The sequence below is a fragment of the Anas acuta genome, chromosome 2 (genome assembly GCF_963932015.1).
Source record: "Anas acuta chromosome 2, bAnaAcu1.1, whole genome shotgun sequence".
Taxonomy (NCBI): domain Eukaryota; kingdom Metazoa; phylum Chordata; class Aves; order Anseriformes; family Anatidae; genus Anas; species Anas acuta.
In genome coordinates, this window is record NC_088980.1 from 130550584 (window position 1) to 130564442 (window position 13859).

At 37.7% G+C, this 13859-nt stretch overlaps 1 protein-coding gene across 2 annotated transcripts; it reads right to left on the bottom strand.

The window, feature by feature from the left end:
• Window positions 1–589: 589 nt before the first annotated feature.
• Window positions 590–7625, bottom strand: SLC7A13 (solute carrier family 7 member 13). 2 transcript variants are annotated; one of them, XM_068672195.1, is made up of 4 exons: window positions 6765–7624; window positions 4105–4236; window positions 2060–2424; window positions 590–1323 (listed from the first exon to the last, which is right to left on the bottom strand). In XM_068672195.1, the coding sequence occupies exons 1-4, from the start codon at window positions 7486–7488 to the stop codon at window positions 1078–1080; spliced, it is 1467 nt and encodes a 488-aa protein (XP_068528296.1). In that variant the 5' UTR covers window positions 7489–7624; the 3' UTR covers window positions 590–1077. The 2 variants fall into 2 exon arrangements, with proteins under 2 accessions (XP_068528296.1, XP_068528297.1); XM_068672196.1 differs by lacking the exon at window positions 4105–4236 and having other exon boundaries at window positions 6765–7625.
• Between the last annotated feature and the right edge of the window lie 6234 nt (window positions 7626–13859).

Here is a 13859-nt window from a genome sequence, read left to right on the forward strand (position 1 = left end):
ATATACCTGTGTAAGAGAGGTGTTGGTCTGGAGCCATCTACTGGTTGTACTGGTGAGCATTACATAGGCAGATGTGAAAACACACTTTAAACATATAATCCTATCATAATTATAAAAACAACATGTATTAATAGATTAAACACTTAAGTATGTGATGTTTCCTGTCTACTGGTTATGGGTTTTTAAGCCTAAATACTCAGTGGACTTAATGTGGCCCAATTCTCAACATTAAAAAAATAAAAATAAAAATAAAAGTAAAAAGTCAATACTTTATCTATCTTGTTTTCATAAAAAAGAAAAATTGAGAGGAGGAGGACAAAAACTCTCGTCTCTAACACAGCAAAGGAAGTAAAGGAAAAAAAAAAGATATTAATGCTTAATTAAAAAATCTAGCAAAATAATTTAGATATCTTGAATTTTATTTGTGTGACAAACAATATAAATAATTCTTATTTAATTCTTTATTTCATACTTACTATGATTTTTTTACTATGATTTTACCCTGCATTTGTATGTGTTGGTCTAAAATAGCCAAGGCACACCATATACAATTTTCTTGTGATTAAAAAGAAATCTCAGTCAATTCCACAATGTTCTTCAAAGTTTTTTATTAGAAATAAATGCAGACAAAAAAAAAAAAAAAAAGTTAGCAGATGAACAGAAGTATAAAGCCTTTAAAAACAGAAGTTCCAATACACCAACTATTAAGAAGTAGAAATAATCCAGACAACTTTGGAGACTAAAAATGTATTATATAATGATGCTGACAACTATGCATTTATTTATTTATGATAATATTAGTGCTGGTATTATGGCAAGTATTGGTGTTGTAATTTAGTTTTATTTCTGTTACTTAAATTATATATGCAACTTTAATGGTTGCCTTCAGGAGCAAGAGGGATCATTTTACAGATTTTACCCTTTTTTAAAAAAAGATTCTTTGCACCTATTAAATTTGCATATCTGCATATATGCATGTATATATACACACAATTATATATATACACATAAGTGTATATATCAGTTAAAGAAAATCCTCCGTTGGCTGTCAGTTGCACTGGGATTAAACATTTGCCATTATTCGTGTTTGCCCTCTGCAGATCCATCAGGAGGAGAAACTTCCAGCAGTAGCTGTAAGTGGCAAGTAATTTTATCCAGAAATGCAAAATGCATTTTAAAATATACAAAGGGAATATAAACAATAAAACTCCCCAGCATAAACAAGAAAGCATAAATGTATTGCAGGTTTGGAGACCAAACTATAGGAGCTAAAACTAAGAAGAATGACATTGCCACCATCAAAAATGGAACTGGTAGAAACACCTGCAAGAGAAAGAAAAAAAAATGTTTTAGGAAATAAAACCAACAACTGTGATTTCATGCATCATTCCTAGGAATAATATGGCATTCCTTGCAACACTATAATACCACTTCTTATGCTGTTGAAATCTCACCCAGGATGAGAGATAACTGACCTCAAATTGTCTAGAATACTTTTTCAGGGTCCCTCTCTTGTCATGGAGAAGAGATAGGCAGAACCTGAAAGCCATTCACCTATTTCGGATATTACAGGCATCTACAATAAGTTCAGGGTTGGGTGCCTAGAAGAAGCCTTGATGATTAATCTACACCTCCAACCCAGCTTTCTGACAGCTAGATTGAGATGAAATTAAACCTAGCCATAATGGCTATGGTTGTGTCAGGAAAGATGAGGGTAGACCAATGTCTCATTAACCATGAACTGTCAGCCTGGATTCCACATGGTTCCTGTCAGTGCTCCATGCTCACACAGTTTCTTGTTCCTTGTTCCCCATTATGCACATATCCATCCCTTGTTTTCAGGTGTATCTCTGGGGCAAGGACCATCTGTTTTTTCCTTTTCCCTCTTCAGTGTGAAGCAGACTTGTTCTGGATCACAAATAAGGCTCTAAACATCAAGATTACAATCTGTATTTTTGTAATGACTATCTACTTTTGTCTTGCACTTGTTCATAACTTTCGCACACTACACATGACTTAAAAAAGCCATAACAATATTTTATAACTTATTTCCAATTACTTTGTATGGTCGATGTAGATTAGGTTCCCGGTATCGAAGTACAATCAGGCTTGCACAAGTCAATCCAATCATAAGCCAGGCAGAAAATCCAAAGTAATTTGTTAACATAAGAAGGTCAGAGGGGATTATAAAAATGGATGCAATGGTGGTTGAAAAAATCATGGCTGGAGCTGGTGTACAAGTGTGGACATTGAGCATGGAGATTAAAACAGGTAAATGTCCCGCCTGACTTCCAGCGTAGCTTAATCGACCTAATGTGAACATGCTGCTGTTGAGGGCACCAAATATTGAGACAGCAACAGAGAGAGGAATGATCCAGGCAACAGAGGGGATCACTCGATCAGCCCAAGTTACTGCCACAGCAACTGCAAGAAAACAAAGCATCAGTAGTGGCATAGGTACCATGCTCTGAATTACCAACAGACTCAACAGAAAGGAAACTTAAAATGCATGAAATACCTATTATTTATCACAAATGCCTGGCATTATTTGCAACAATCAGATGGGACTAATCTAATTCTATGGGTATTTAACTCAGGAGCTAAAAATTGGCATGAGGTGGGTGAGAGCAAGGAGGACTCCTGTCCACCACCAAAGGCTGGGTGAAGCTCTGGTGGCCCACTCACAAAGAAAGGACCAGTGGCAGCAAGCAGCACAGCTGTGTCTCACAATCATGAATCACAAATGTGCATGCATGGGCAGGGCTGTTTGGGGAAAGAAAATGAAGGTATTAGTCCCCTGCATGACCACAGTGGTGACATGACCTATTGTTAGGAGGACACTGCCAACACAAATGTGTGTACAGGCCTCTAACAAAGTGCCACGAGGACTATAGGTCTTGCAGTGATCTGCGCAGCATAAAAAGTCATCAGGGTAGGGGAAAACAAAATAAAACAAACAAAAAAATGCAGTGAATGAATAAGAACTGCAGCAATATATAGCAAAGCTTGAAATGAGAGATATAATTTTAAGGTTTTCTCCTCAGCTGACGTAAATTAGTTCAGCTCCCGTGTGGCACATTAGGAACTGCTCGTGCCAGCAGGGCAGCTGCTGCTCGGTGATGTTCTGGTATTTGCTGCTGTTCTCATTCCAGAATGGATTTTCAAATGTATGCGTCTCTCCCAGCAGATAGCCTGATCGTGGGCTGAGCAACAACATGGGGTTGCTGAGTGACAGCTACACCAGTGCCATTTATGTTAGTGAGCTGCATTCACAGAAAAATAAATAAATATATATATATTAAAAAAAAAAACACACACACACAAAAACACAAACATCTAAATGAGGTATGTTCTTTGTTACTCCTGGAGGCAAGGTCTGACAGCTGTCTCATTAGGGTGAGATTTAAAAGTTGTTGTTTGGACAATCAAGGAGAAATACAATTCTTCTCAGCCTTTTTTTATGCATAGTTTATTGGCATAGCACCTGAGGGAAGATTTACAGAAACTGGACTTTTGTATAGGGTCTTCTAAGGAATAGGAATACTTATCAATATTCATATATTGATATAAATAATATATATTATATTCAATTATATATTTTATAAATATTCTATATAATTACATAGAATACCCCTCTTCAACCCAAAATGGCTATACTTTTGTGTCTATAGCCATTTCTATATTATTTATCACAACAGGTTACTTTGACAGATGACTTGTCTAGCTCCTACATAGTAAGGACTTCAGCCATAGACACCATGAGGTAGGGAAGGAAGGAGGAGAGAGGATTAAAAATGCAGAAAAACAAAGTCCTACATTAAACAGACACCTGATCTTCACTTGATTTTCCAGGTTTCAATGCACTTCTGACTTCCTTTTAGCCAGTGCAGGTGTAAGCAAATATTTTCAATACCTAATATCATCTGTCTGAATTCAGTCCAACTTTGCCTTGCAGTAAAATTAAATGAGAATTAAAACTTAGACTGAAACCCACACTTCCCTTCCTGACTGTGAAGTTAGGTGAACACAAATAACCCAGTACATTGATATAAAATGGGTCTGCCAATGGATGACACCTTTTTAACAAAAATATCAAACTCATACCTGAGGAGACAATTTCCTTCGGTGTGAGGACAGTCAGATATGAGATGTTCACCAGTAAATAAAACACAATTACTGCAGGAACAGCAGTCATCACAGTTAAGGGGATATTTCTGCTAGGGTTTTTCATCTCTTCTAAAAAATACAAATAAAGAAGAAAAAAAAAACAAAACTAATAAAGCAAGCAACTTCTAGGTTGGAGCTCCAACACTAACCATGACTCCTAAACTACACTGTTTGTGAGCTCCTGCAGTGCTTTTCAAATAGTTTATCATCAAAGAAGCCTAAATAAAATATTTTTAACCTTTAAATTTTTCTTAAACTATCAAGTATCTTGGAAAAAAGGGAGCAATAGACTCTTGACAGAATGATAAAAAATGTCAAAAGGACTGTTAAATTTTGTCTGATTTGGATAAACAGATATATGACTGTACTTCAGAATATCAATTTGTTAAGAAAATTTCAAGTAGCCATATTTTTAAATAAGAAGATTGAATGTGAGACTGTAAAGTCAGTTATTTATTCTTTCATCATTTCATGAGTCCTGATGCAAAATTTTTTGAGTGTATTTTCCTACCCAAAACATTTCTTTGCTCTTACATCAGTATATACAGAAAATATAACAGGAAAGACTGAAGGTATTGACAGAAGAGCAGTAATGCAGTGGCTTTAAAACAGGGCCATTTCCAGCTGGATTCTGCTGTAATTATGATTTCCACGGCCAATCTGGTGGAGAAAAATAGTTTAGTGCTAAGCCTGGTATCTTAGCTTAAAACTACTCTTATCTACGTAAGGAAAAGCTCCAAATTTGATATCTGAACAACCGCGGTGCTGCCACACATTCCTAACTGAGATAATCCCAGAAAAGATGGAGTTGATTTCCAGAACCCTAATAACTCATCCTTACCTTAGTGAAAGAGGCTTGGGAAAAAAAAAAAAAAAAAAAAAAAAAAAAAAAAAAAAAAAAAAAAGGTTTATTTCTTCTCTTTCACTCCTTCACCCCTTCTCTTCCTTACCTGTTCCTACTTCCCTCAGCATTACAAAAGACTTCCTGAGCTTTATGAAAAGGTAACTCACCAAGCAAAAAGTCAAATTAGAGTACAATTTACACAAACTCTGCATAGAAGGGAGAATATTTTTTCTCCCCCAAATACTATCTCAGCCTCCTGCCCATATCATCAGCTTTGACCCTGCCTCATTCCAGGATGCAGTGCACAGACCAGAGGGATTGATTGAGAACAACAGGGAAATGCAGATACAGTCTATTGGAGATAAGTTTGGGATTTATTTAAAATGGAGGGAATGCACTTGATAGTTTTGAGCACAGACGGGGACAATCACCCAAATTGCCATTTTGAATTTATCTTTCTACTTGTTTTGTTGCTAGTAATAGTTCTGCCATCCAGCTGGCACCTGATTCTTTAGCAGAAGCTCACAGGAATTAAAGTTATTGCTGAAGAACAGGAAATTCAGTTTAGCAGAGGACAAATGCATAGCTGCATCTGTCTAAACAGCTGTACTGCCTAGTATATTGTATTTATTATTAGTGTATTATATTTATTACTACTGGTAACTGCTCATAAAATAGGACTTATATGAAATATTCTGTTTTTTATTGGTCTTACAAAGCTAAATGCTTGCCTTTAAGGCAATCTTAAGATTTCAAAGTGCTATTTTCTGATTTTTATTACCTTTTTTATTACAGCATATTCTTGATGCAGAAATTACTGGATTGTAATAAAAACTGTCATTTTTTAAACATTAACCCAATTTTCACACTGTTCTCACCATTGAACTTTGTGTTACACGTTTCACACATTGGGTCTATTTAATGTTTTACATGTCGTAGAGGTCAATGGATGAATAGGGTTAAAGATATAACAACTCCATCCATTTGCTTACAACTAAATTCTGTAAATCTGGTGATACTATAGCATGTTATTCATTTAACTCATTGTGAAGTGCATAACATCATGAGCAGCTTTCATGAAAAACTGCTCTGTTTGTTACTGCTACATATTAACAGATATAGAAGGTAAATGAAAAGTTATATGAAAGGATTTATACTGTTTTCCTTACATTCTTTTCACCTTCTGTGCAAAACTGTATTTTTACAAGGAACTATCGCAGATGGGCTATCCTACATACCCCTTAAAGCTGCTGTATTTTAATACAATTTAATATTAATTTGTCCATGTACAAATCAACTGGACAATCTGAGAGAAGGTATAGATGTTTAGTTACGTGTTAGTTGATCATTGGTTGATCCTTAGTGCACAAATAGATTGCCACTATGTAAGCCACTAATATAAGCATCATTTTCTAAAAATGCACTGACACCAAGAAACTCAAGATTTATTTTTTTAAAGTATGAAAGATTCTATTGACATATAAGATTTTAAATAAACCTCCTAAATTTCTCTTGTAGTCATTTTTAAATGTCAGTTTGATTCTGGGAACTGTACAAGAAGCAAAGAACTTCCATACAGAAGAATGCCTTTTACCAGCCCCATCAAATGCAGGACTGGTGGATAGTTTGCACTGTAAAATGTGTATCTTTACAGACCCTCTTGCCTTGAAGAAGATGCAAATTCTTCTAACATGAGCTGAGAAGCATTAAAAATTGCTACTGCAGAATGAATTCTAAAGAAAAAGTGATATACCTGCCATGTAGTTGAGGGACCACCAACCACCGTATGCATACAGTCCTTGGAAAAAGGCTTCAGCGATCTGTGACACGTTGGGCATCTCTGAGCTGAACATGTCCTCAAACCTGGACAGGGTCTCCTTTCTCCCGCCAGCGAGGAGAACTATGCCACTGACAGCAATTACAGACAACGCCATCATCTTCAGCAGGGTGAAAACCGTCTGCACCCAGGCAGCCATTTTAACGCTGCGGCCATTCAGGATCCCCAGGGACCAGAGGACGGCCAAGGCCAAGCATTTCTTCAGCACTTCTGGTGCAGGGCAAACGCCGTAGAAGGGCTGGGTGGCATATTCAGCAAACAGCAAGGCTCGAGCAGCGTTTGATGCTGGCTTGGTGAACACCGACGTCCAGATGAACACGAAGGCAGGCAAGGATCCAAGACCTCTTTTAATGTGGCTGTATTCCCCCCCGGAAAATGGCAGAGCGGTGCCCAGCTCTGCGTAGCAGAGGGAACCCATCAGAGAAACCAGTCCAGAAGCAGTCCAGATCACTAGTGCAACACCGACATTAAGCAGGGAATGCTTTAACACCCCTGTGGGAGACACAAAGATGCCTGCCCCTACTATTGATCCTATAATAAAACTTACCCCATCAAAATAACCTATATTTCTTTTGAGTTGCATCTTGGTATTTCCTTTTCTTTTCACCACTTTGGCATCATCGCTCTTTCCTTTTCCCATTTTTTTTCTTATTTTTCACAGCAGATTCTATGACTTGAGAGGCTTGATTATATGTATTTTCCTTTCACTTTGCTGTTAACTCATTGTCATGGCCCTACTTGACAGTGAAATGTTATGGGAAGCCTGGCTTAATCATTCAGAAAGGAGAGCATACTTTGGGTTTGGATGTCTTGTGTGTGAAGATGATTAACCAGATGCTTAAAGGAATGCTGGCAAATCATGGACATGTTGGTTTAATATGTACTTCAGAAATTATTCAGGTCCGGGGATAGTTTTTAGGAAATTGGCATAACAAATAATACTCAGGAGATGCTTTTCATTTCTCTGCTGATTTTCATCAAAGGATTTCCATATTATTTACATGTCTTCAGAGACAACTGTGTGAGGTGGGGAAATGTCACCTCTGCATTAGACCTAGGGAAAGGGGAATGACATGGCAGCATGAAGCAAAAAATCAGCCCTCTTTATGCTATGGACATTGATGCAGACATGAGTTGAACAGGCAGGTATATTTTCCTACAGTCAGTATATAAAAAGAACAGTGATCAGTGGTGAATACCAGTATGTTTTGCCAAACCCCTATCAGTCACAGCGTATACCGAAGCTTGTTTATACTTCACTTATTAAACACTGCTCTAGAAAAAGCATTATCAGTTTATTCCTAGTTTTTCTAGAGTATTCATTATAGTACTATGCAAGAACTTCATAAGCAGTCACTAATCTTCAAGCACTACTGCAAAGGTGGGGGGCCATGTTTTAACTTCCATAGTATATATATGGGCTGTGGAACAAATTCCCACTAGTTTGGTGTGTGCCTTTCAAGCTGTGGCCACTGATTTTTCTGAAAATTTCTGCTTAGAAATGCATTTTTCTATACATTTCTTCAGCATATTTTATGTTCATACTATGGAGAAGGAGCTTCTCTATGACTGGATGTGGGTAGACCATTGTCATAGATATTTCCCCAAGAAAAACATATTTATTCTTTTCAGAAGATGTAGAGAAAAATAGGAAGAAAGAAGGATACTGAGAAATAAGTTCAGCGCATACCTTTAGGGCTGTTAAGGAGCAGTACCAAAACTACAAGCTGCAAAGGTCTTACTTTTTGCCAGTCAAGTTGCAGAATTATTTTCTCCAAATTGTCAAAGCTTAGTAACACAGTGAACAAAGCATGGCTTTGACATGTCCCATCTTGAAAGAGACAATGGTTCAGATTGGTCCTGAACAGATGGACTTTCAGTCACATATAAAAAAAATGTTTCTGAAAGATTAGGTTTATTTAATATTCTATCATATACAAGATCTTTAGCTAAAACAGACATGGGAATATGACGAATATGACACAAGATCTAGAGGATATTCATGCCCTTCTGGAGTGGCAGCTAACAGCTATGCTGGGTATCTAAAGTGGCACTAGCCACCTGCCACCTAGGCAACTAAATGCCACCTTGGTAAGCAACACTGAAAAGCTTCGTTAAAGTGCGCGTCCATCATCACAAAGAAACATAGAATAGTCAGTGACAGAATAAACAGGTTCAGAATAGCACTTAAACAAGACAATTCTTCCATCTTCTGCAAATCACTGCACCACCCATTATATTTTCACCTTTGAAAAAAAGTCATCATACAGACTACAAAAATTCTAGTTAGAAATTTTTTTGTATATTTTAAATTTTATTTATTCAATTTATAAATTGCAACGTATATTTAAGTTCATATATGCATTTACCATGTGCTATGAATAATTCATAATAATTCAAAGTATTTATTCATCACTATTCAGGAACTGGAAATTAAGTGTGAAAAATGTTCTAAAAGGCTAAAATATATAAATTTCTACAACTGTTTTATTTCAGTGCCTTTTCTGATCTTCCTTCTCAGTGAATGCATACACATTTTTTAATTCCCAGTAATCTTCAAACTCTTTATTTTGTGGGTGATGCCACATACAGCTGGATTTAGATTACTATTCTAAAAACAAATATATAAATACATTAAATAGCAGCTTAAAGTACAGATGCAACTGTTACACTGTTCGTGCTAAAGTATGTTAATTTCTGGTATAATAGAGGTATTTCCAAAATCTCCCCAAGAAGCAGATTAATAAGGATTTTTTACTTCTTACAAAGCTGACTGATTTCAGAAAACCCCACTGAGATTATTACTTTCTTGTGTGTGCTTTCTGTCTATCTCAGATAAATGTTTCTAGACTTTCAGTGGAATGCTTTTGAGATTTATGCAAAGTACGTTTTTCATTTTCGTGTTTTGTTGCCAGAATAGAAGGTAAGTAAGAACAGAGATAATAAGAACATTCCTACAAATCCAACAAAATCTGAAGTTCTGGAAACAGTATATTCATGTGAGCATTACCAGGGAAGAATTCACTGAAACACAGCTGGTTATACAACAACAGATAGTCTTCAGCCAAACTGCTTTTTTCCTCTTTTTTTTTTTTTTCCTTTTTTTTTTTTTACACTGCTATAACAGGCCAGAGTCTTATGAAGCACATCATAAATATTCACTTTCAAGGTTTTCTGTAACATGTCTAACATCTCCCTCTGGCTGAGAGGATAAATTGCCCCTATATATATGATTATTTCAAGGTCTCATGTCAGTGTCTGCTGCTTCACACACATCTATGTATTAGATACCTGGTCACACTCACTTTGGAGACATACTGAGACTCAACTGCTGAATATAAGGCAAAGATAAATTATTAAAATTACCTAGACGTGTTTGTAAGACAAGACTGAGATTCCCCTGACACTTGGAGCAGGCTGAAAGGTTATATCATCATCAAAATAAAATGCCTTAGTACCACAATTTTTATACTCAGCGGAGAACAACCACATTTCTTGTGAGTGCCAACTACTGAGTTCTCTTTGACGGTAAAATAAGGTCAAGAGAGTGCTATAAAACACTTAAGATTGATCCTAAAACTTCAACTGTTCATTTCTACTTCTCCTAGCACTGAGGTTTCCCTTTTAATTTTCTGACTTTCCAAATCCCTTTAGCCTTCAATGTCAAGGTTTTCACTGTCATGAATGTCAGTGCTTATCATGACTGATCTCTTTTAATCACTGTAGGTTCTGCAGATTTAAGAAAGAAGCCTATACCAAAAAGCAATGGAAGAACATTTTGGCTGCCTGGACTGGATATGCATTATCTCCTAATTGTAATTAACTGAATTTCAATGTACTTCAATAAGGAGTCCTGAATGTTTTTGCAATAATTTTCTGTGTGTACTCCCTAAGTCTTTCTTATGATCCACTCACAGATTAGATGGACAAGAAAGAAGACTATCTGTCTAAACAACAAAAGATTTTAAAATATTTATTTAGCTCCTTTTTAATTAATTTCTCAGCACTTCCAGCATTGTATTGACTTAGATCTGCATCATCCAAAATCCTTTAAGGGAGAAGATGGAGCAAAAATTAGAAGCCAATTTGTCTTGCAAACTTTCAATAAATATTCTGTGTTTTCTCTGAAGAAGTTTGCTACTGCTGACATTGACAGACCAAGGATAAAGAAGCAAAAGAACAAAGCAAAACATGAAGAGAGTTTCTAGGGAAAATAAATAAATAAATAAACATAATTAATTTTTCTTGGCATATGTCAACAAAGGACATGTCATGTTTAATATGATTGACAAAAATATATATTCTTCCTTCTTTTCCACTCTTCTTTAGCTCACCTTTTGTGGGAAACGTCATTTTAAAGTAGTTTTCTTTATCTTGCCTTCTGGAAGGAGCTCAACAGCTATCCAAGCAAGTCATATTAGATAGAAGCCAGTTGACCAGTGCTTCACAGGACCTCATGATGTATTCACAAACTGAGTTTGAGTACTGTGTGCAGTTTTGGGTGCCACAATATAAGAAAGATAAAAACTGTTATAGAGTGTCCAAAGGAAGGCAATGAAGATGGTGAGGTGTCTAGAGGGCAAGACACATGAGGAGCAGCTGAGGTCCCTTTGTTTGTTCAGCCCAGAGCAGAGCAGGCTGAGGGGAGGCCTCATGGCGGCCTGCAGCTCCCTCACGAGGGGAGCGGAGGGGCAGGCACTGAGATCTGCTCTCTGGGGTCAGCGACAGGACCCGAGGGAACAGCATGGAGCTGGGACAGGGGAGGGTCAGGCTGGGGGTTAGGGAAAGGTTCTGCACCCAGAGGGTGTTTGGGCACTGGGACAGGCTGCCCAGGGAGGTGGTCACTGCACCGAGCCTTCTGGAGTTCAAGTGTTTGGACAATGCCCTCAAACATGTGATTTGTTTCTATTTATTTATTTATTTATTTCTCTTGGGTAGCCCTTTGGGGACCCAGGAGTTGGACTTGATGATCCTTGCGGATCTCTTCCAACCCAGGTATTTTATGATTCTACGACTTTATGACTGTTTTCTTTAGAAAATGGGATTGCACCTTCAGGCGCATAACAATCTACTGCCTTAGCAAGATTATTTTTTCCTGCTATCTATCAAAACTTTTATATATCTGCCTTTTACTGAAAGATTTATGAATCTGTTTGTTTTACTGACATACATATTATTCCACTTTTGCTACTAATTAAGAAAGAAACTCCACATAACAGTTGGTTAATGACAAATCAAAAAACATAGGAAAAGCCACTTTTTTGTCACATGCTACCATGTTTGTTCTCCCATCTAATACAAATGTTCATATTAACCACGAAGTGTATTTCTCTAAAGGTTTTCCACAGTTTGTCAAAATATCAATATGTAGGTGTTTGCCTACTATAAACACTCTCTACTGGGTTCTAAAGTGTAAAGAAAAGTACAGTGTGTTTTTGTGCAGCAACAGGTATTCGTAATTACTGGCTGGTAAGTATGGCCAAGAACAGCAATTAACTACTCCTATGCAGCCATTCAAAAATCAAGTGTCTAAACTTTCTTAGGCTTCTCCCATAATATATAGTGAGAGATGAGAAAAGAGTCATCCCAGGAACAAACAGCTGCATGAATTGCCCACTGGAAGTAATTCTCCTTCTGCTTTTTGACAGTTAGATAAATCTGTCCCCCTTTATGGGGGACAGGTTTGCATTTTCTACATCAAATACTGTGTGTTGCAACGTAAGTTTATAAACTGATGCTACAGTGCCCTTTAGAATAAAAACATCCATGAATAAATGTCAGTGTAGTATTGTAAACAGTCATTAAAAACCATGTCCCAGCAGTGGCCACCACCCAGGCCTGCCTGAGTGGTGAGCTTTGAGCCACCACTGTAGTAAACTCTTAATACTGTATCAGTCCTATAAATAAATAAATAAATAAAATAAATAGTAATTGAAGTGCCAGAACACCTCCCTGAAGAGAATTCAGTGCTCTCCAATTTATAAGCTCAGTCCAGCACACAGCTACACAAATACATAATATGATGGGTGAATATGATGGATGAATTGGCTGACGGGTCTGGCTCAAAGGGTCACAATAAATGGGATTACATCAGGATGGAGGCCAGTCACAAGTGGGGTTCCACAAGGCTCTGTTTTAGAGCCATTCTTCCTCTATGTTTTCATACATGGCCTGGTTGCAGGATGCAAATGCATATTAAGTAAATTTGCAGATTATACTAAATTACGAGAAGCTGTTAAATCCTTTAAGAGCAGAAAGGACTTGCAGAAAGATCTTAAATTAGAGGGCTGGGCAATCACCAACTGTATGAAATTTAACAAGAGCAAGTGCTAGATTCTGCACCAGGGTGGGGTAAACATGGATATACGTACAGCCTGGGGGATGAGGGGCTGGAGAGTAGACACATGTAAAGAGATTTGGGGGTTCTGTTTGATGACAAGTTGAATAAGAGCCAAGTTTGCCCTGGCAGCCAGAGGGGCCAACCCTACCCTGGGGTGCCTCAGGCCCATCACCCCCAGCCATCGAGGGAAAGGATTGTCCCGCTCCGCTCTGCACTGATGAAGCGTCACCTCAAGCACTGTGTGCAGTTTGCCACAATATTGTGGCTTAAACCTGTTAAAGAGCATCCAGAGAAGGGGAACCAAGAAGGGAAGAGGTTTAGAGGGGAAGACATATGAGGAGTGGTTAAAGTCACTTGGTTTGTCCAGCTTAGAGAAGGCAGAAGTGTGACCTCATCATTGTCACTAAGCACTGGAACCGGCTCTACAGGGCAGTGGTCACAGTACCCACCCTGTTGGAGTTCAAGAAGCATTTGGACAATGCTCTTAAACACATGGTCTGATTTTTTAGGTGGCCCTGTGTGGAGCCAGGAGATGGACTCAATGACCCCTGTATGGTACCTTCAATCTCCAGATACTCCACAATTGCATGAATATATGATACTCGTGTCTGGGCACTCCTGGTCTGCAGGAAGGTCTCTTCTCATTACATGTCACCAACCCCAAACCCAGC

What these genes read in the sequence shown, in the direction of transcription:
- SLC7A13 (XM_068672195.1), bottom strand. Translation starts at nt 7,488, where the DNA reads ATGGGAAAAGGAAAGAGCGATGATGCCAAAGTGGTGAAAAGAAAAGGA. An exon ending in GAAGGAAATTGTCTCCTCAG is followed by an intron (nt 2,425 to 4,104) that starts GTATGAGTTTGA and finishes GTTTTCTTGCAG; the next exon opens with TTGCTGTGGCAGTAACTTGG. An exon ending in ATCTACATCGACCATACAAA is followed by an intron (nt 1,324 to 2,059) that starts GTAATTGGAAAT and finishes TTTCTCTTGCAG; the next exon opens with GTGTTTCTACCAGTTCCATT.